This window comes from Aspergillus ibericus (genome assembly GCF_003184845.1).
Source record: "Aspergillus ibericus CBS 121593 unplaced genomic scaffold BO80scaffold_53, whole genome shotgun sequence".
Taxonomy (NCBI): Eukaryota; Fungi; Ascomycota; class Eurotiomycetes; order Eurotiales; family Aspergillaceae; genus Aspergillus; species Aspergillus ibericus.
Window position 1 is genome coordinate 89,250 of NW_020292151.1, and position 20,146 is coordinate 109,395.

General features: G+C 51.4%; 6 protein-coding genes across 6 annotated transcripts; 2 read left to right on the forward strand and 4 right to left on the reverse strand.

Annotated features, from left to right (window-relative positions):
* Positions 1-394: 394 nt before the first annotated feature.
* Positions 395-5,313, reverse strand: BO80DRAFT_483841 (phospholipid-translocating P-type ATPase; the record flags this gene model as incomplete). The annotated part of the gene is made up of 4 exons (XM_025723447.1): positions 395-1,512; positions 1,563-1,792; positions 1,846-4,779; positions 4,840-5,313. The coding sequence occupies 4 exons, from the start codon at positions 5,311-5,313 to the stop codon at positions 618-620; spliced, it is 4,533 nt and encodes a 1,510-aa protein (XP_025571030.1). The 3' UTR covers positions 395-617.
* Positions 5,314-6,979: 1,666 nt separating this feature from the next.
* BO80DRAFT_505245 (uncharacterized protein) lies at positions 6,980-7,686 on the reverse strand (the record flags this gene model as incomplete). The annotated part of the gene is made up of 4 exons (XM_025724474.1): positions 6,980-7,197; positions 7,430-7,456; positions 7,491-7,501; positions 7,575-7,686. The coding sequence occupies 4 exons, from the start codon at positions 7,684-7,686 to the stop codon at positions 6,988-6,990; spliced, it is 360 nt and encodes a 119-aa protein (XP_025571031.1). The 3' UTR covers positions 6,980-6,987.
* Positions 7,687-8,691: 1,005 nt separating this feature from the next.
* BO80DRAFT_416212 (uncharacterized protein) lies at positions 8,692-11,485 on the forward strand. Its single transcript, XM_025718174.1, has 7 exons — positions 8,692-9,634; positions 9,686-9,787; positions 9,836-9,888; positions 9,946-10,075; positions 10,130-10,208; positions 10,260-10,413; positions 10,462-11,485. The coding sequence occupies exons 1-7, from the start codon at positions 8,755-8,757 to the stop codon at positions 11,098-11,100; spliced, it is 2,037 nt and encodes a 678-aa protein (XP_025571032.1). The 5' UTR covers positions 8,692-8,754; the 3' UTR covers positions 11,101-11,485.
* BO80DRAFT_416214 (H(+)-transporting V1 sector ATPase subunit E) lies at positions 11,466-13,002 on the reverse strand. The gene is made up of 4 exons (XM_025718175.1): positions 12,812-13,002; positions 12,525-12,664; positions 11,948-12,459; positions 11,466-11,890 (listed from the first exon to the last, which is right to left on the reverse strand). Exons 2-4 carry the CDS (start codon positions 12,555-12,557, stop codon positions 11,740-11,742), a joined length of 696 nt encoding a protein of 231 aa, XP_025571033.1. The 5' UTR covers positions 12,558-12,664; positions 12,812-13,002; the 3' UTR covers positions 11,466-11,739.
* Positions 12,869-15,333, forward strand: BO80DRAFT_218413 (DUF803 domain protein). The gene is made up of 4 exons (XM_025714372.1): positions 12,869-13,231; positions 13,305-13,442; positions 13,507-13,599; positions 13,661-15,333. Exons 1-4 carry the CDS (start codon positions 13,190-13,192, stop codon positions 15,173-15,175), a joined length of 1,788 nt encoding a protein of 595 aa, XP_025571034.1. The 5' UTR covers positions 12,869-13,189; the 3' UTR covers positions 15,176-15,333.
* Positions 15,334-16,372: 1,039 nt separating this feature from the next.
* On the reverse strand, positions 16,373-17,831 carry BO80DRAFT_428858 (SRF-TF-domain-containing protein). The gene is made up of 3 exons (XM_025720335.1): positions 17,388-17,831; positions 17,075-17,209; positions 16,373-17,004 (listed from the first exon to the last, which is right to left on the reverse strand). Exons 1-3 carry the CDS (start codon positions 17,631-17,633, stop codon positions 16,726-16,728), a joined length of 660 nt encoding a protein of 219 aa, XP_025571035.1. The 5' UTR covers positions 17,634-17,831; the 3' UTR covers positions 16,373-16,725.
* Positions 17,832-20,146: the final 2,315 nt, after the last annotated feature.

Consider the following 20,146-nt stretch of genomic DNA (forward strand, 5'->3'; position numbering starts at 1 on the left):
CCGCCATGCTAGTCGGGTTAGACTACATATGAACCCTGTGGAAGTGATGCCCACATCGGTAGTACACATTGAGCTCTTCAGTAGAATACATTATACCCATGACCTCCACCCCGCATATGATTCATTTCCACGTGCCAACTTCGAAGTGCTAGACCATCCAAGAGAAACATAGGAGGAAATGCTCGAATTTGACTGTAAAGGGGGAGAAAAGAAAAGTTTGTTGAGCAAACGCGTGTTTGGAGGAAAAGCTTTGTACAAGAATTAGAAGGAAGAGAGGGAAACGACGAGACCCTGTCAGGCGCGCTGTCACCAAGTAGCCTTCCAGAAAGAAAGAAGAAACGATAGAACTGAGATGAGCCCCAGAATATGTAAAGAAGCAAAGGCAAATCAAGAGAAAACACACGTGCGCCGAGCCGCCAACCAAGTCTGAACCGAACGCCTTCTATTGGGGAATATGGGGAATTTGCTCGTCAAACAGAAATGAGTAACAGATTGATTGCGTGGATGGGGGGAAACAAAGGCCAAGGAGTCGTCAAGGAAAGCATTGTGAAAAGAGGGTCGGGAAAAGAAGGGCGGGATGATGTCAGCCTATGTACGGTCTGAAATATGAGACAAGATTATATGGCATGGAACGGAGGATCGTGAGGGCCCTTAAGAGGGCTATGAGGTTCTTGAGCACCAGCGAGTGATGGCTCTCTTGTCAACACTCCGGCTGAGGGGTAGTCATGAGCCACCTCGAAGCCATGTTGTACTCGGTCAAACGAATGCCGCGTTCGTTCGGGACGGACATAATCCACTGGTTGTGGATGGGGCAGCCGGGTTGTATCAAGGCTGGAAGCATAATTCGTCCCATTACTGCTTCGTGGTCGATGAGTATGAATTGTTGGAGCAAAGAGAGGCGAATAGATTTGCTGTTCGTCTGAGAAGGGATCCTGCTTGAAGCTAGGCTGGATGGGCTTCACCAGATCTGAAGACGTCGAAGATTCATCACTGAAGGCTGTAGATGCAGCAGCCGTCGCTGCTGCCCTCGGAGGAACGGTTCCTTCATACTGGTCCAGGTATTTAAATTTGCCTTGGGAGACCTGCTCGCGAATGATGTCCACGTCGAGAGGAAAGAAAACCTTCTGGAACGCTTTGACGGTGAAGCGCGGAAGAAGGCATATCGTGACCGTCATCAGAAGCACAACCCAGAATGACAGAGAGCTGTACATTTCGGCCCCGGCATAATAAAACGTGGTCGACGCTTCCATTGAGGAATAAATGCCAGTCCAAAGAAAGATAAGGAGGGAGCTGACAACATTGATCAGAACTGTTAACCAGTCCCAGCGGTAGCAATTCATCAAGATATATGTATTGCTGGCAATAACCGCACTAGAGCCCACAAGGACACCCATCCGCGTACGGTCATTGATGTTCAGGCCGTTGTGATGCACGAAAGTGGCGGGGCTGTATAAAAGGTACGGCATGAAAAAGCAAATGACTGACTGATAGAAGCCATCAAGCATATAGAGCCTGCTACTGTTAGTATTCGCGACTCACGGAATAGAAGGATAAGGCCATACCAGAACTTGAGTTGTGACCATTCCTTCTGCTCGATTCCTCTCATGTATAACTGGGGCACGGCTAACGAGACTTTATCATCAACATCCTGGTCGAAGATACCCATCAAAATTACAGGCAATGACGTAAATGCGACATTGACCAAAACAATGTAGGTATAGTCGAAAAGATAGGACCCGTCGAAATCATTGTAGAATGAGTACCAGAAAAGGGCAATCGTCCAAACCAGATTCTGTGAATCGATCAGCTAACTATCAAGAGGTTAGCAAGGAAAGAACGGGGTACCTTGTAGAAGAAGTTCGCAGTTGTTTCCGCCATACGTCGGTATGAATATCTTCCATGGACCAGAACAAGTCGCTGCAAAAATCGAAATTGGCCAATAGCATAGTCAGAGGACATGGCTGCTTGGCTGCCTTCTTCACCAAGGATACCGACACCAACGTCAGCCTCTTGAATCATAGCAACATCATTGGCACCATCACCAATTGAAAGGGCCATGATATTGAGACCATTTTTCACCATGCGCACGACGGCCGCTTTCTGTGCAGGACTAACACGACAGCATAGAACAGATTTACACTGTTTGCAAAGAAGAAGGAATCTCTGCTTCAAATCATCACCAAGCATCAACTTGAGCGTTTCGCCATCAATAACCACAGCATGTGTTGCCGGTGGCGGTGTATGGTCTTGACGGGCGGCAGCGAGTTCTTCATCCGATCCAGTCAGTCCAAATCGCTGCAGCTGGTTGTCGAGTTCCTGTGATGCGCTCTGTGGCTGATCGCCGGGAATGTTGAACACTATCAGTTCCATATCGTTATTGAGAAGGTTGCATGAGTAACCGATGTTGATGGCCGTCTCAACTTTGTCGCCAGTGAGGACCCATAGCTTGATGCCTGCATCTGCCAGCAAAGAGATAGTATCCGGAACGCCATCTTGCAGCCTGTCCTCAATTGCTGTACCACCAATAAGCATAAGATCCTGCTCGATATCACTTGCTACTTGCTCGAGCTTCTCTTCGCGATCTGTAAGCGCAGCAGCAGCCAAATCATGTTGCTTGCTCCATGCCTGATATTCCTCTTCGCTGAGCTCTCGGTCTGCAACACACAGAGTCCGCAGACCCTCGCTAGCGAACATCTCCAGGTGCTCGGCAGTCTTCTTACGAAGCTCCTGCTGCTTCCCTGGGGCCAGCCGCGAATAGATGATACTGTCTGCACCCTTGCAGAAGAGTCGGATACTGCCATCAGGCATGCGGAGAATTGCACTCATCCTCTTCCTTGTTGAATTGAACTCCAGGGTATTGAGGACAGTGTATGTCCTCTCCTCACCCAGAACATTCACGATGAGATCATCATTTGATCGGCCAAGGAGGGTAAAGCCACAATCTTTGGCTGTACTGACTAGAGCAGCCTCGTCTGGCGATTGTGCTTGGAACTCGATTTGCGGAGGATCGCCCGGGGTATGCTCAGTGATAACGGTATGGCATACTGCAAGCGCCACCATGAAATGCTCCGTTGCCTTCCGTTGCTTTTCGCCAGCCTGGCCGCCCAAATCCGCAACGAAACTCGGTGCTATGAAGGTCAAGTTTTCCTCGCGCAAATATGGATTGTCGTACATTTTGCGAAGCAGGCCAACCATCTTGACCGTATCAGCGGCGAGCTTCTCGCGCGCTCGAGCAGCTTCGGCATCAGCGTCGCCTCCTTCTCTTCGGACAATGCCAATCTGAGCTTCCGTAAACGCTTCTCCATATGAAACTCCGTTGACGGTACACTTTTTGAAATCCATGACGTTCTGGGTGAGCGTGCCGGTTTTGTCGGAGAAGATGTATTCGATCTGACCGACATCATCCGAAATATTCCAGGACTTTGGGATACAGGACATCCCCAGCTTGTCGTAATACATAAACACGTCACTGTGGATAAACACGGCTTGTAACGTGCGGACAATCTCAAGGGAGATATAGAGCGAGATAGGGACCAGGTTTTGGAACAAGATGACTGCAACCCAGAAGGTGATGAGGCCGGTCACTGCCGGTGTACTACCGTAAGATCCAAAGTCAAAGAAGTCAAGGGATGCGTCAGGTTTACCCCAGGCAACTCCGTTGCCGATACCGCAGATAAGACACATGATGAATAGGATGATGAAGTTATAGATGACGTTCCAATTCAGATCCTTGGCAAGCCGAGGCTTTTTTGAGGGAGTCACTCCCGAGTTCAACATAACCTTCGTCTCCTCTCCGGTAAAGAGAACAACACCCAGGGCCCATTCCGTGTTGCGAAGAGAACACCCACGGAGGAGCATATTGTTGATTGTTATCGGTTCAACCATCTCCCTTCGAGGGGCGTCTGAATAGCTTGGGTCACGCTGTTCCCATCGCAAAGCACCATTGTAGGCATACAGATTGGGATGCGGGGCTTCACTATCAATCACGAATTCGGATTTTTCGCAATCCCTAGCATGCCTGACTTGACGGCCACAGTTGAGAGCTTGCCGAACTTTCAGATTGGTTTCGCCATCCAGACTCTTTGTTTCCACGTAGCACGCGCCATCTGGGTCGGATGTCGAGAGTAATATAATATCGGCTGGAACCTGGTCTCCATTATATAATCGAACAAAATCTCCAACTTGGATATTCTTCCAAAAGTCGCGTTTGAACCTCGCGTTTCCCAGTGTTTGCTTTGACGTATCCACCACACTGCCGGTCTTCGGGGGATGAGCGACAGAAGGAGCGGCCAGACTCTCCCGAGCCAATTTGTCTGGATGCAAGTACTGATCGTGGTCGGCAGTCGGAAGTGGCCAGTCTGGGCGTGCTTCGGGGGCTGGTGATGAAACCGGAGTCATCTGGATAGCATCCTCATCATCATGCTGAGAGGAGATTGAAGCCCGCGGTGACACGGTTGTCATGAAGGTTAGGCGTCGATTATCTTGAACTGGGCGCTGAGCCTTTTTGTTCTTCTGGATAAGGCCCTTCATTGCTCTGTAGGTTGTAACAGTCGCCCTAGTGCACGCTTTCTTGAACCGACGCCATAGCGAGACATGATCCTCAGTCGAATTCACGTTGCTCCAATCTATTAAGCGATAAACGGGCGAATTGTTCAATTCATTGTCCAGGACCGTACGCCGAAAATCTTCGATGGCATCTTTGATGGAGGTGAGCACGACAATGACGACTAAAGGCACAGTATTGAGAGCGGGGTCAGAGACGCCGAAAATCGAGAAAAACTAGAGGCAGTGATGAGTTATTCCGGTACTCTAAACCATGTCTTGAGGAAAGGAACATACACTCAGGATGATGATGAAAAGGAAATAGATATTCGCGATGTTCTGGAATTGAAACCAAATGTTTTTCGGGATGAAAGAGAGTGCTGTATATTTTGCAGTTCGAATTTTGTTTCTGGGGTATGCTGCCTTGGGGCGGCCATCCTCGTCTCGTTCGCTTTCGGGGATCGGGATGTTAAAGTAGATACGTCTGGTGCCAGACCCCGTGGGGCTTTCCGTACTTGATTGCTGTGAAGTGGGTGATTTCAACGAAGTAGGAGAAGTCGCTGCGGCTGGCTTCGGCATTTCCTCTTTCCCATCCATTTTGTTTTTATGTACGCGATCCATGATAGAGACACGCTTCCGCGTGCCGCCTGGGCCGGCCCTCCGTTGAGTTGCCCATCGTTGACGCTTTGTCGGCTTCGAGACATTGCTGTTGACCTCCCGAATGTCGTTTCCACTTTCAATGAACTCAGCGCCTAAGTCGATCGAAGCCATTTAGGCTATTGTGAGCCCTAGCGAGGGCATAAAATAGGCAAATGTGCTGTCTAAACCAGTGAAAGGAGAGCATCCGCAGCGACGAGCTGGACCCCGGCAGCGCAGCCAGCTCGCGAATTGACTTGACTATTCTCGTCGGAGGTTCGGATTGAATGCGGTGGGAATCGAGGGTCGTATATACAGTCTCCTTCTTCGCGATTAGGTGAGCGTGCGATTTGTGGTAGTAAGGCGCTTAAGCAGGTCCAGATGGAACGAGAAGGAATGGAGTGTCAATAGCACCAAGGGTCGCCAAACGCAACGGCAGTCAGGAAGGCGAAACGAGCGGAGGGGGAAAAGATCGAGGTTTACTGAGGATTGGGCATCCGTATGCCATTAACGAAAGAATGTCGAAGGCAAAGAAGACCGAGAAGAAGGGAAATCAGAAACTCATGCAAAAAAGGAACCGGTCCTTCAGAGGCAAGAGTAAGAAAGAGGCTTAAGGACAGCGTCAGTTTCTTGGAGAGCCGGCCGACAATCCCTCCTGGAGACCCGGGGGAGGCGACGGCCGTGTATTACGGGCACATTACGGAACCTGCCATAAGGTAAAGTTCCAGGGTTTGTCAGCTCCGTATGGTAACTAAGCATGCATCACCGAGCTTTTGTAAATTTTCCAGATTAACCGGCAGGCCGGGCCAGCTCCAATCAGATGGAGTTCTCATTCATGTTTCATCTACATGGATGCAGTACTGCCCGGGCCCCGTCAGGTACCTGCCTTAAGTTCCCCTCTCCCCCCTGCGATGGAGTATAGCCAACGAAATACATCGCGCACCGCGATGGGGCAACCCCTCCACCGCTCTGGTCCTGTTATGAATTATGATGCTTAGAAAATCAAGGTAATTTTCCTTCCTCGGGGCCCCGTCTGGCATGGAATTCGGGGGTTCCTAGTAACCGAGTTCACTGCGAGGTGGAATCTCGGACCGGATTTACCAGCCTCGCCCTAGGCCGCGCATGGTACATAATAGCCCGCTGATCAGAATGGAGCCCTTTCGATGTTTGACTCTGGAGGTACTATCCCAGACAGACCCATCTGGAACGGAGTTACCGGTCCTCCGTTAACTTGTGCGGCTTTCGGGTCGCGCGAACGATTCCTATATTTATACGGTACCTAGACTCTCTGGCTCCGGGTTACCCTTCTTTCATCTCGAAGATTTCTTCGCTTGTGCACCAATCGGATGCCATGGCAAATGATGGCATACCCAGTTACACTCTGGCATGTCACGAAGCTGATCTCCCGCGATGCCAGCAATGATGGATTTCATACTCCCTCGGCGAAAGGAGGGATTGGACCGCTAAGGTGCAGCATGCATTAGTGGTCAAGACGTCGGCGCGTATGTATGTCAAAGCCGGACCATTCAACGCCTCGCCATGGAACGGAAGCTGTCGCACTGGTAGGCTTCTCTTTCTTCCATACCTTTGGGGGCGCTTGGGAGTCTTGGACGGAGGGTCGGAACACGGAGCCTGAAACAGACTAACAGCCGTCCGGGACGGCACATGCTGATGCCATCCGTGGATAGGTCCACCTGACGGAGCGCGGAGATTCGGAGGTACCGCAGCAATCTGTGCTGACTGCATGTATATTAAGCCAACGGTGCTTCTAGTCTTTGCATTGTAGAATGCACATGGACTGTGCATACTCTAGCACCAGAGGCCCGGATATAAAAGCATCCGCCTCCAGACTCTCATGAACTTCTCTTTCACAAGCATGGATTGATTGTTACTTGGCATTTGCCTTCCCCCTGTATTCAGTCGCTCTCTCTTCATGTCCTCCTTTTTCCAGTCTTGGCTGCTGATGTTAGTGGCCCGGGGAGACCAGATTTCCTGATGCAGTTTGGCGTGGTCCCATACCTATTGCGCGTAGTCTTTGCCAACCATTTCTCTTTACGGAGGCTAGCAGAAGATCACTTGAAACTGCCTTTGTATGTGTTTCATTCACGGAGCCAGATCCCATCGCCCATTATCCTTCACAATCAGCCTCTAGTGCAATAGTTTGATCATGAAGGGCGCGTAATACTTGAGGTCGCTGCTCGATTTGTATTTCAAGAATTATAACATTATTTGCATACTACCTACTACGTACAAAATCTCCGATCACTGGGCTTCCACCCTGGACGGGATGGGTAGGCAGTTTTGTTACGTACCTCGAGCTCGGCTAATTTACCAAGATTCCCTCCCATTTATAATACGTCAAAACTTGCGAATTCGCATTACGGTCTCTAACTGACCTTGGTGGTTTTCTCGCCCATGCTCTGAACAGTGAACACTGCCTACAAGGCCAAATGGCAAAATGCTGCCCTTGGTTCCTTGTGCCCTCAGGCTATTTCGCTCCTTCGCCATCTTCGTGGCTGACGGCCCCTGATCGAACCCGATATTAGCCCGTAGCAGCTGTATCAATCATGGCACAGCCGAGAGAATAGAAACCTGGTAATCTGAAAGATAAACAAGGGAGGGAGGATACCAGCTAAGCCTTGCTACGTGCGCCGTACAGTGGGCAAAGGATTCCGGCCTTGGGGGGGTCGAAAAGAAGAGATATGACAGATTGGCGTCAGATGGTCAGATCAACCGTGAACCGGTGTGGGGACTACAAAGTACTTTAGAGATAGATCTGCACCGCTCTCCCACCCCTGGACCGCTCCCAAATACGATCGGGCGCAACAAAATTCTTTTTCTCTCGAAACGTGATGTACGGACTATTGGCAACTTGAACAGATAGACATCCAAGGTCAAGGAGTCAACAAGGCCTCGCTTGAAAATATCATTGGTGTATTTATTTTGGCCCCAGTCGTCATGCAGTCAAGATATCTAGCTTGGGGTCTAAATGGGCAGATAGAGAACATCGATTGGGGGTCCAAAATTTCAAGCGGGTAATCCTTGGAACCAGAGCAGACCCCCAAAAAAATCGCAAGTTCCAAGTATATTCGACCTTTAACCAAGATACGAGGACCCAGGCGAAGCCAAGGATCGAATCTCTATCGGAATATTGGGCTATCTACCCCTACATAACGGTTATGGTGCATGGGGAAAGCTGACGCACCATCCGCGAATCGGTGCGGTACATCACAATCTGGAAAGGAGATCGTCCTCCCGCACAGAAGTGAAAGCAGTGCGCAGCTGAGCCTAGCAAAATAGTAGCCAAGCAGCCCGGATGTAGGCGCCTACTAGTCCTGGCTGCCCAGGTATTCAAATTCAATAGTTCAATACCCGTCACTTTCCCGGCGACTATTCTGGTAACTCAATAACTAGTTAACTAGAACTTCTGAGTGCTGACTCAGGGTCATGTGACCTCGCGCATTGTTTCCACGCGCCCTACGTGTCTAGCAGAGGCTAATTGCGGAGATCTACCGAACAAAGCATGCGGGCCATACTTTGCAGCATATCATATTGCCCTCCAACAGCGCGCCCGGCATGAGAAGCATTACCAGTTTCTTTAAGCGTCCGGATTTTTCAATAGCTCACCGAGACGCTCAGTCTAATGATCGAGGCAATGACACCGCTCCAGCCGCTCAGTCGTCCCCGCTCGCTGAGGTGCCGTCATCCCTCCATTCAACTGGCCCCTCGTCGGACGATCCGGCCTCTCAGCTAAATCTATCACTATCACAGTCTGTTAAAGATGATGAGGGCAAAGCTGATCTTCTCCAAAGCTTCCTAAGCACTGGATCTACAAACAAAGATCCGTCTCCAGGAACAAGCTTTAACTCCTCGCAGCGTGTTGTAAAGAAGGGCAAGGAGGTTATCATCAGCTCAGATGGCGAGGATACCGACTCGATAAGCTCTTTTGAATCTCCGGACGATATCTTTATGAGCATTGCTAAACCGACCGCCTCTGTCGGTAGCAGTGAACTAGCTAAACCAGGAATGTCCTTAGGGGACCGCGACGCAAAATCTGATAAGCGCTCCGGCTTTCCAGTATCGGCTCCCAAATACAAGTATACGCTAGATTCGCTCGTTGTCCAGGCGGTTGATGATAATGAAACCGAAGCTGGCATCGCAAAGCTGAGAGCTGCCTTTGAGAAAGAGAATCTGCGAATGAACGAGAAGCAGAATGCTACGGTACATGGTTCAAGCTTACCGAGCACCCGACTCAATGAGGGCGTTCTGGCTTCAGCTTTAGGTGCCCAAGATGATGAACTGGGCCTGCGACGTTTGCTCGATGCTGTCCGGAGAACGGAGGCCCTTGACCTGGAGAAATCTTGGCAGTTCTTCGTCTATAAAAGCGAGTTGCCCCCCGCGCTCGAGTTTCCTGGTGATTGCATTAAGCCAGAGAGTTACATGGCGGGACTACGAGGTCAGTACCTTCGATCTATACCAAATCACTCGAATACTGATTTGCCCATAGAGAGACATTCGAGGGAGCGCGCGTTTCATTCGGGCATTGTCGATTTTGCTCTATCACGGTCATTCTTGCCGGATGTCCTGATTTCATGGATCTTTCAAGCTGGTTTGTTAATACCCTCACGACAGTGGTTTTGCTGCTCACTTCTCACAGTGCCTTCGGAGCCGCAGGACAGCATCAGGCAAGCTTATTGCAGAGCTTTCAAGGTATTTTATATGATGTGCAAATAAAATGTTTAACACATCCGGCTAATTGCCACGTAGCATGCAAATGCGGAGCGTATCAAGACACTCATCAGGCCGAACGACATTAGTCGGCTTTTCGAACAGTTAGGGGCCAGTCCCAAAGCATTAGCGGTTTCCGAGACTATCTTCCCGGATGCACACGTTACCAGTACGTAAATCCGTGGATCTTTAGCACAGGTCAATGACTGACGATCATATGCAGCACATGATGTGAAAACTGACTCTCCCCGTGAAGGGGCATTACTGTCTGTTTTTGACTTGCTTTGTGGGGCGGCAGAACTGTAAATTCTCGAATATCTTGCTCTACGTATAAGTGCTGATACCTGTTATAGATTTGCAGACGATACTCGAGAACGCGCATTGAACCTTTTATTCCGACTGACACTCGATGTATCCTTAACCAGAAATGCTCTGATCTGCTCGGAGCTTGAGAGAACCATAGTCACCATGCTGGAGAGCGCCCCTGAGAACACGGCAGATGATTTGGTATGATCCGAACCCCTTTTCACTTCCATTCCTCACTAACTTCTCTAGGTGCTGCGTGTTGGTACTTCAGCATTCGACACCATCAAAGACGCAACGTTGCAGAGTCGCCTCCTTAGACACATACTTCCAGCTTCGGACTGGCTTGCAACATTACGGTGTCGCCTCGCCATATCATTCTTAATGAGCAGTCCTTTGCCGCTCCGCGAGCCGCCGGAGAAAGTTCTCAACTTAGAGCGAATAACCAGCATCCTCAATCAACCACGGTTCGATGTGAAGCGATACAAAAGCAAAGGACAGAACGACTACGATTACGGAGAACTCGGAGCTATCACCGTCCTTCTCAACATTGCCATTGATGCTGGACGGTCCGAGGCGGAATTCCCTGACAAAGACGCAGAGCGAGACTTCAACGCGGCAGTTGATACCCTCGCTGATCGGCTGAAAATCATTTTTACTTCCATTGAGGATTCAGGTGCCTCCCATTTGAAACGGACACTGGCAAAGGAAGCTATCGAGGCTCTACACTATCGCGTTATATATTCTGTCAGGTCAAAGCCGCGCCCCAAGAAGTCGATCTTCGGGGTCCCTGAACCACGGAGAGAGAATCAGAAGGTCTGGAAATCATTCACGGCCGTGAAGAAGGACGGTGATGGGTTGCCTATTCGGGCACATGAGCATGAGTTCTAAGACGTCGGCCATTTCACGGGTTTTAATTTACCGTTACTGAGAGTTGTGAGTCTCCGGAAATGGTCAGAAATAATCAAGTAATGAGATCTACATTAATTTCGCCGGGACTGGTTTTATATGTCTTTCCTGCTGCAAGGTCGGAGTCAATGGATGGGTGGTATTGGGCGTTGACTTGAACTGAAACATGGTGTGTTTTTGCTTGGTTTATCCTTGTTATTGTTGTATTCGTGATACCTTGCTGGTGAGTGCGGATGCTATCCTTATCATCTTATACACCGTTGTTGTAGCGAGCTAGTTGATTGGCTTTGATTTGCTGGATTTCATCTACCATCTACGGCATATTGAATCACGAAATGACTTGTGTTATAATTATTTTTGAATGCCGGTTAACTCTATTAGGAATCTTAGGATGCGTCTCCATAGATATATCTTGTCCCCATTACTATTCAAAAGAAAAGATAGAGATTGAGGTTTCATTTGAACTCTGATGGACTCCCGATAAACGAAGTGAAGGACTTTATACAAGGCTATGGTGCTCTCCGAGAAAAGAACCGGGGTACATAGATACAATGGCTGCAACGACGACGAAACAAGGTCAGGTATTGTAGATTCGCTTAGCAAGAGACGTGCGTATATGGCCTAATCATAGAATCTCCGGTTGGTGTTCTTGCCGAAGAGCGTCTCTCTGACGGCGGGCAGGGCGTCGATTTCGAGCAGGCGCAGCCGCTCCTCGAAGGTGTTGTTAATCTCGATCTTACCCTGGCCTCCGACAATAACCACACCACCAGCACTGGTTTTGAGAGTTAGATGACGGTGATAGAGGAACATCGGAATGGGTGTAACTCACGATCCCTCGGGCAGCGGTTCCTCCTCGTCCAGCTCCACGGACACCTCCTTGCCAACGGTCTCCTTGAACTCCTTCTCGGCCTCCTCGATGGCCTTCTTCACAGCATCGGTATCCTGCTTCCTGGCTCTAATAGACACCTTCTCCTCGTTAAGGGCATACAGGCCCTCAAGGACCAAGTTCTTCAGCGCGGTCTCGTACTTCTCAGCATCCTTAGCCGCGATACCGGAGATCTGATCACGAGCCTGCTGGAACAGATCGTCGAGGAGCTCCTGGCGCGCAGAGAGGACACGGAGACGGGTGCGGTTGGCAAGGGTGGAGCGAGTGATCTGCTGGGACATGGCGGCCTGCTTGAACTTCTTCTCATACTGAGTGTCAATGGCGGCAGTCTCCTGGCGCACGAGCTTGGACTTCTCAATGGCGAATTCCTCGTCGGCCTTGAGCTGGATTTCACGGGCCTTCTCCAGCGCTTCCTGCCGGATGAAGGCCGTCATCTTGCGGAGCTCGCCCGCCACCTGGTTGTAGATGGGATCAGCTCCGGAGCGGACACGCATCATCCCTGTTCGAAAGGACGACGTACCTGGTCATCGGAAAGAGCGTGACTTTGCGACATCGTGACGAGATGTAATTCTATAGATCGAACCTGTAGAGGGGAGAGCGAAGGGAGATGTGGGGGGGACGAAGAGACAACGTCAGTCGAGCTTCCCGATGCGGAGGTGCCTGCTTTGGGGGGCGGTCAATCAACGTCAGTCGGTCGCCTGGTCTGTCTGTGCTGCGCCCGACAACGGACCGGGGGGTCTTCAACAGTAGTCACGAATCGCGACCGGGGGAATACTTGAAAGGGGGGTAGTCAGGACATGTACTCACCTGGACCGGAGGGAATGGTAGAGGGGGGGGGAAAGGAAGTGGGGGAGCGAATACAGGAGAGCAGCAATGAGGCAGCAGCAACAACAGCAGCAGGCGGAGGGAAACGTTGCACTTGGCGGATCTGCTGATCGATCTACTTGGTGTTAGTCCGGCGACTCTTCCACTTGGCGGCCGCCCAGGAACTCATCGCTTTCCTGCCCGCTCCCCTCTGCTTCCTTCTCCCCACGGCCCTTTCGTTGGATCGCTTCCTCCCCTTCACCTGGTTTCTACGTCGCGCTCGGACAATGGAGTCGGTCCTGTCAGCCCTACCGTATCCCGTCTAATGCGTGTCTGGTCTTTGTCCCCCGGCCCAGCGACCAATGCACGAGGATATCCGAGATGGGTAATCTTGGTGACCTATCGCCCCAGGGGAGTGTCGCGGTGTGTTCTTCCCCTCCCAGGAATCTCAGCTAATTCGCACTGAGTTACGGTACTGACTTGAGCGTGGCTCCAGGTTGGGGTGATTGTCGGGTTGATCTCGACCAGTCTCCAAGCTATCGGACTGACCCTCCAACGCAAGTCGCATATCCTCGAGGACGAGAAACACCCCTACGATTTACGCAGACCACCCTATAAACGCCGGAGATGGCAGGTGCGCTAGTGCTTCTTCAGGTTCAATGCATCCGGATCCAGCCGACAATGCTAATTCTATACAGCTGGGTATGCTGATGTTCGTCGTTGCGAACATCGTCGGCAGTACCATCCAGATAACCACCCTCCCGCTCCCGGTGCTTTCAACCTTGCAAGCTGTCCGTGCCTCCCCCGAGCTACATAGTCTATACCCGGCACCGCTAATATCCTCTCCACTAGTCCGGTCTCGTTTTTAATACTATATTTGCCACTTTGATCCTGGGTGAAGCCTTCACCAGGTACTCTCTCGTCGGTACCGTCTTAGTCTGCATCGGCGCGCTATTGATAGCAGTCTTCGGCGCCGTGGGGGAGCCAGCGCACAGCCTCGATCAACTTCTCGAACTGCTACAGCGGCGAAATTTTGTCCTATGGATGGCAGGGACGGCCGTATTGGTGCTGGTCATCTATATCGGATCCAGGCTGCTCAAGTTCCTGGTCTCACCGTCTCGCTCCAAGTATGCCAGCTCACGCGGTTCATATCGGCCGCACTTGCAATTGTCCCATGGTCGTGTTCGACTTGCCCGGGGTCTATGCTATGGCATGATTAGCGGGATATTGTCAGCCCATTCTCTCCTTCTGGCTAAATCGGCCGTGGAGCTCCTCGTTCGGACGGTCGTCGATCGCGTCAATCAATTCAACCGATGGCAGTCCTGGGTCATCCTTCTCGCAATGATCGGGCTTGCTCTCTCCCAGCTGTTCTATCTGCATAGGGGTCTGAAATTGTGCAGTACCAGTATTCTATACCCCTTTGTCTTCTGCATTTACAATATTATCGCCATTATAGATGGCTTAATATACTTCCAACAGATGTCCCAGCTGGCAGGTTTCCATGCTGGGTTGATATCACTCGGTACGATTGTCCTCCTGAGCGGCGTTCTCTGCCTATCTTGGAGGCTAGAGGTTGTCGACAGCCATGCGGCTGTGACTGTCGGCGGACCCTCCCAAACCGGACTGGGTCCTGGAATGGCAGTCGTCGAGGAGCATCCGACCTCACCGATTGATCTGGGACTGGATAGCCAGGAAGATCTGGAGCGTGAACCCCTATTGCGCAGTGCACCTCCCCCTCGGGGGAGCGCTCACAAGAGAGCACCCAGTCTACCTCTACTGCAACCCGATTCCACAGCAGATCTTGATTCAGCTTCTATCTGGGCTGAGCTCGATGACTCGGACTATGACTATGCTGCGACCGCCCTGCATTCCCCGCGGCGTACTCGCACGTTTGGAGACCAGCTCTCAGCCCAGTCAAGAAACAGGAGCGGTGGTACCACTTTGAGGGACAGTCTCCTGCGTGGGCCGCGTCGTTCCAGCACAATGACAGTCAGTCGAAACACCTGGAATACACGAAAGACACCCAACGCCGTACCCCCTGAGCGTCGCAAACAACGGAGAACATCGGCTCCTGCTCCTGAAAACCGCGGGCTCCTTCCCAAACGAGCGAACGCCACTGGATATGGCACCCAGGACGATCGCTCCGACGGTCTAGTCTCAGGGAATCATCGTCGCGAATCCTTCACCGACGCAGATGCATCCGACGGGCACTCAAGTCTCCTCGCAGGCCCGAGGAGCACCCTCCGCGGAGCCTGGCGAAGCAGTGTCCGATACCTTACTCAATGGACCGGCAGCCGAGGAAGACGCACAAGCTCATCCAACCCAGTTTCTGATCTTGAAGCCAGCCCCGACAGACACCCAGAATGAAAGAAATTCTTCCTGCACCGCCATATCACCATACCTACCCCGGCCCAGCCATACCCACTAGACCCACCTACCCAATCCACTGGATCACACCAATGATAACCCCTTCCTTTCAACCAATGTACAATAAATTCATACTACCTATTTATCTATACACACAAACACCGACTCATCTACTCGACAGTATACACCACGCCAACTGTTCCCTTGTCTCCTTGGATATCCTCTCCACAGCCTAGGACTCGGCTTCCTAAACAGACCAGAACATACAAGCCTACCGCATTTCCTTTCTCCCTTGCCCTTTCATTCTTCCTCCTTCATGGTCCTGCCTGCATATTTCTGCACCTATAGGATTGAATCGTCATGTCACGGGACAGATAGACTGTCAGGTCACGAGCTCTGGATACTTGAGCTGGCACGTACTTTCATTTCACCTTGTCTTCATTGTCTGCCTTTCCTTTGGGTATCTTTGGGCCCGTAGATTGGATTCTTGGCCATAGACGGGAGTGCATCTTTCTTTTCTTGGGTCCGTTACCTGGGTAGATATGTGTAGATGATGGGTTCGGTCTATTTCAGGCCCACTTCTCCCTGGGTGAAGGGCAATCACTGATCTACTGTACATTACCGGTATTTTGGAATGGGGTAGCAGAGGGACAAGTAACAGTTCCGATTTTCACCATACCATACATGACATACTTCTTACCCGATGAAGGCTATCCATCCAATATCATATCAGTTACTCAATCAAATGACCCCATGAGCGTCCGTTTAAACCCCGCCCTCCTTCTTCTGGAGCTGCCATGTCAACTTGCCCGCAAGCCAGAATCATTGCCAAAAGGGGTGGACAGCTGGTCCGAGGGCAAGAGAGGGGAACAAACCTGGCGCAAGGGGGAAATCACATGGGCAAATCAAGGAGATCAATTAGTCAACGCATGACGGGAAAGACAATTTATGAAAGGACAAACAGATAACCACTTCGCCAGTAAGAATCGAGCACGAAGAAAAAGATGAAGGTAAAAGCACCAGAAACACCGCCACTTCCACCGTCGTCTAGGAAAAGGATTAGGAGATGAGGAACGAAAAGCAATTAATAGCCTGGGAACCCAGATCAGAGTGTCTTGCATCCGTCGTGATTCAGTCGTCCAGCCCGGCCTTGATTTTTTCCTTTTATACTTCTTTTTTTCCCTTTTTCGATTGGCTCTTTTTTGGCTTTTCTGGTGAGCCTCTTCCGTGAAACAGGACAAATAGCACGAGGGTTCTTGCGAACACCGAAACGAGCGACTCAGGTGCCTGTAAACTGCAACCCCACCGGGTCGGGCTATACACAGATTACAATAAGACCATCTTTCTGTTCTTCGTTCTGAGTGGCGCGGTGCTATACGATGCAGACCGTTTTTTAATAGTATCAATTATGTGTGGTAACAAATCGTTGGGTATCAAAGGAAGGCCGTAGAGGAGGGAAGCTGCACGCGCTGAAGTTGACAAGGATGCGAACAACTATCTGGGCCCCTCAGGTTCTTGGGAACGCGGCATGAAGACACATAACCACTGCTTTATGCAGTGGGCTGGTGCTGAGGCGGCATCCGGTTGCCCACGGGCATGCCGGGATACTGCCCTCCAGCCTGCTGTTGCTGCTGGAGGTTCTGGTAGTATGCCATCTGCTGTTGCTGCTCGTTGGTCATGTAGCCGGGGTGCATACCCGCGGGACGGGGAATATTCGACTGTTGGGGGTTGACGTTGCTGTGGCTCACGTCCTCGGGCGTCTCCGCGGGCACCTCGGGCGCATCGACGCCGTTCTCGTTGGTAGTAGGATCCGGAGCGTTAAGGCAGGCCTGGAACAGAGAAGAATTGAGTCAGTCGGGCTCGTCGACTCGACATACACGGGACTAGAGCATCACTCACCTGGATGAGGTTCTTGCCTTCCGCCTTGGTCACCAGCGGTTGAAGCTTGGGGGTAGTGAAAGTATAGACGAGACCGGTCTCGGACACGACCAGAAGGAGCACTTGGGTACCCGTGAGGACGGACAGCTCGTAGGCCTGTTTTGCGACCGCATTGAGACGTCAGCATTGATCTGGCGGTAGGAAATCCACGCAGGGATGGTGGGCAGGAGGATCAAAAGGGAGGACAGAGAGGCAAGACGACGGAGGGATGGCCAGCGATCGGATTGGAGGCGACGGCGAAGGGAGAATGAGGCTGAGACGCGACAGCACGCACCTTCTTCATGATACCCGCCTTCCGCTTGGAGAAGGTGATGTGGCGACGCGACTTATCCTGGATGAACTTGATCTCAATCTTTCTGCGCTCGCGACCGGGCTTATCGTCGTCATCGTCGTCGTCGTCGGCGCTCATGCGAGAGCGTTTGGTGCCGCGGTTGTCAGCGGCGCCGTTACCGGCGGCCTGCTGCAGGTCGTCCTGAGTGGGAGAAGGGTTCTCCTCACCGACGGCAGTGATGTCGGCCATGATGAAACAAGGGCAGCTGGGGAAAAGGGAAAGGAGAGAAGTGGAGGACAGACAAGGTCAAGGTGAAGAAAGGAAAGATTCTGGGGGACGTGAAGACGAATGCCCAAAGAGGAATGATGCTTTTGAGGGGGAGGGAGAATGACCAAATCGAGTAACGCGTTTGCTTCGCAGGGTTTGGGTTCAGGACGAGAAGGAAAGAGAAACGGCGAGGAGGAGTTCGAAGAAGGCAAAGTGCCGGTGCAGACAGGCAGGCGGTCTGTCACGTGGCCCTGACCGTACCGTACACCCCGTCTCTGGTATTCGCCCGCGCGCCTCCCTGGCCCCGGTATGTTCTCCGTTGCCGCGACTCTTCTCCCCTCCTCCTTGGCTGAGGCAGGAGCTTCATGACTGGGAGCTTTTCTTGGGCTCGTTCATTTCCTCACAATCACTGCCACTACCATACCCTATCGGTTTCAACTACCTCGGTTGCCCTCACCACCCCAAACCCTCCCCCTCTTCTCCCCCTCGAACCACCAGTCCCCAATCTTTCAGTCACAATACAGGCTTTGTCCAGACCCGACGGTGGGGAAGACTCGGTCTTGGCCCGAGCCACTATTGGCCTAGCCGCAGTGAGGCATTGGAGATTCGATACGGCGGCCAACTCACATTCCCCATCCATACCGTGTAATATTACGGAAACGCCCGCCCCTCAGGGTCACTTTCCTCGAGCGTGAACCACGGCGACGCTGGATCGAGCAATTGGGGAAAGCTTAGTTGACCCTCCACAGTCCACCCTCTTCCCCCGAGCCATGGCCCATGATTCACGCAGGACCTCCCTTCAATGTTTCTTCATCCAGAGCCAATGCACCGATTCGCCAGGGCCCATCGATCGATTATCTCTCGCGCTCCCGATCGCACCGGGAACATGGGTGTGGCGGCGAGCATTCCATCTCCATCCCGTGTGTCTGCCGTGGACTACAGCTAAGGAAGACTAAGTACTCCTCCGTACTACAGTGGTAACCCCGGGCACTTGGCCCCCAAGCCAAACAGCCGGTAGTAAGCAACAAGTACCAAGTCGTAGTAGGGAGGGTGGTGGTACGTATTTCCAGACACGCAGCCCCCAGTCCTTCTCGTACCTTTCCGTACTGTGTACTTCATCCATCCCCCGTACTATTGATTGATTGATTGATTGATTGATTGATTGATCGGTCATCCTGGACTATACCTACAGACATACTACGGATGGATGCATCCATGCAAACTCGGGGCCGAAGAAGGACTTTTTAACCTAAGTGACCAGTTTACACTCAGTTTGACGCCCACTCGATAGGGTTTCGGCCTTTACTACCACACTCTCCGTCGCTCTCAGTGCAAACCCTCCCTCCATGACGGTGGTCCCAAGCCCGGATACGATAACTATATATAGTAAGCAGGTGAGCCAGCAGCAACCCATCAGCAAGGACGAGCCCAATTATTTCCCTCAAAACCAATAGAGACCCGCCCGATAATGTTAATAACTGCACCATCTGCATCAATGTATATCAATCAATCCTCTTACCCTCCCACGAGGCTCTTCCCTCGTGCCGGCCCAGCAGACCTCTCTCTCGCCCCCTTGATAGCAGAGACCCTGAGCTCCCCAGCAAAGCTTCGACCACACCCTCACCACATGATCAGCCCACTACCAGATAACCTTACAGCCCATGAACCAATCCAGAAACTACCTAATCCATCGTCCTCCCAAACTCAACCGCAGGATATCTTTTCCCTCACCTAACATAGCTGGCCAAATGCCTGCCGGCCTGCATGGACAGTCATTAGTCAGACCACCGTTCCAACACCTTGGGAACGAACAAAACCAATCATGTCTGCACAAATTAAATCAAAACCGGTTCCTTACCACCTGCAGTCTCACGCGCCCAGAAACCTAACTTTCTTCACCCCATCATCACTCGTCTCATCACACACGAACATCTCTCCCCAGTAGTGGTGAATGGTGATAGGCCTGTTCCCCAAACCTAATCAAAGCTTTCAGGCGGTCTAGATGTGACTATGTAATACTCAGCCCTGCAGGATCTACTATTGACTCTGTAGCGGACATCCAGACACGCTACCTATATCTAGAGAGATATATGTTACACACACAACAACACCACCACCACCACCCACCCACCGCACCAATAACAAACTCAGTTGGCGTGATTCACCATCGAATATCTCACCATTATTGACCTTTATTCCTTCTACTCTCAACCAATCTAGTCCCTTTTCCTGGCTACGTACGCAGATCTAGTATTATCCCATCCTCACCCTCCAGTCCTAACCATTATAAGCATCCGAATATCATTCTACTACTTACCCAGTACCTACCTACCTACCTATCACTTACCCTTACATCAAACCCCACCCTCATCATCTCAAAAACTCCCAACACCTCCCTCCTCACCCTTTCCTGCTAATATCATCCAAGACTCCCTCCCACATCTTCAACTCCCATCATCCGCCTCAGTCAACCAACCCGCCATACCACCACCACC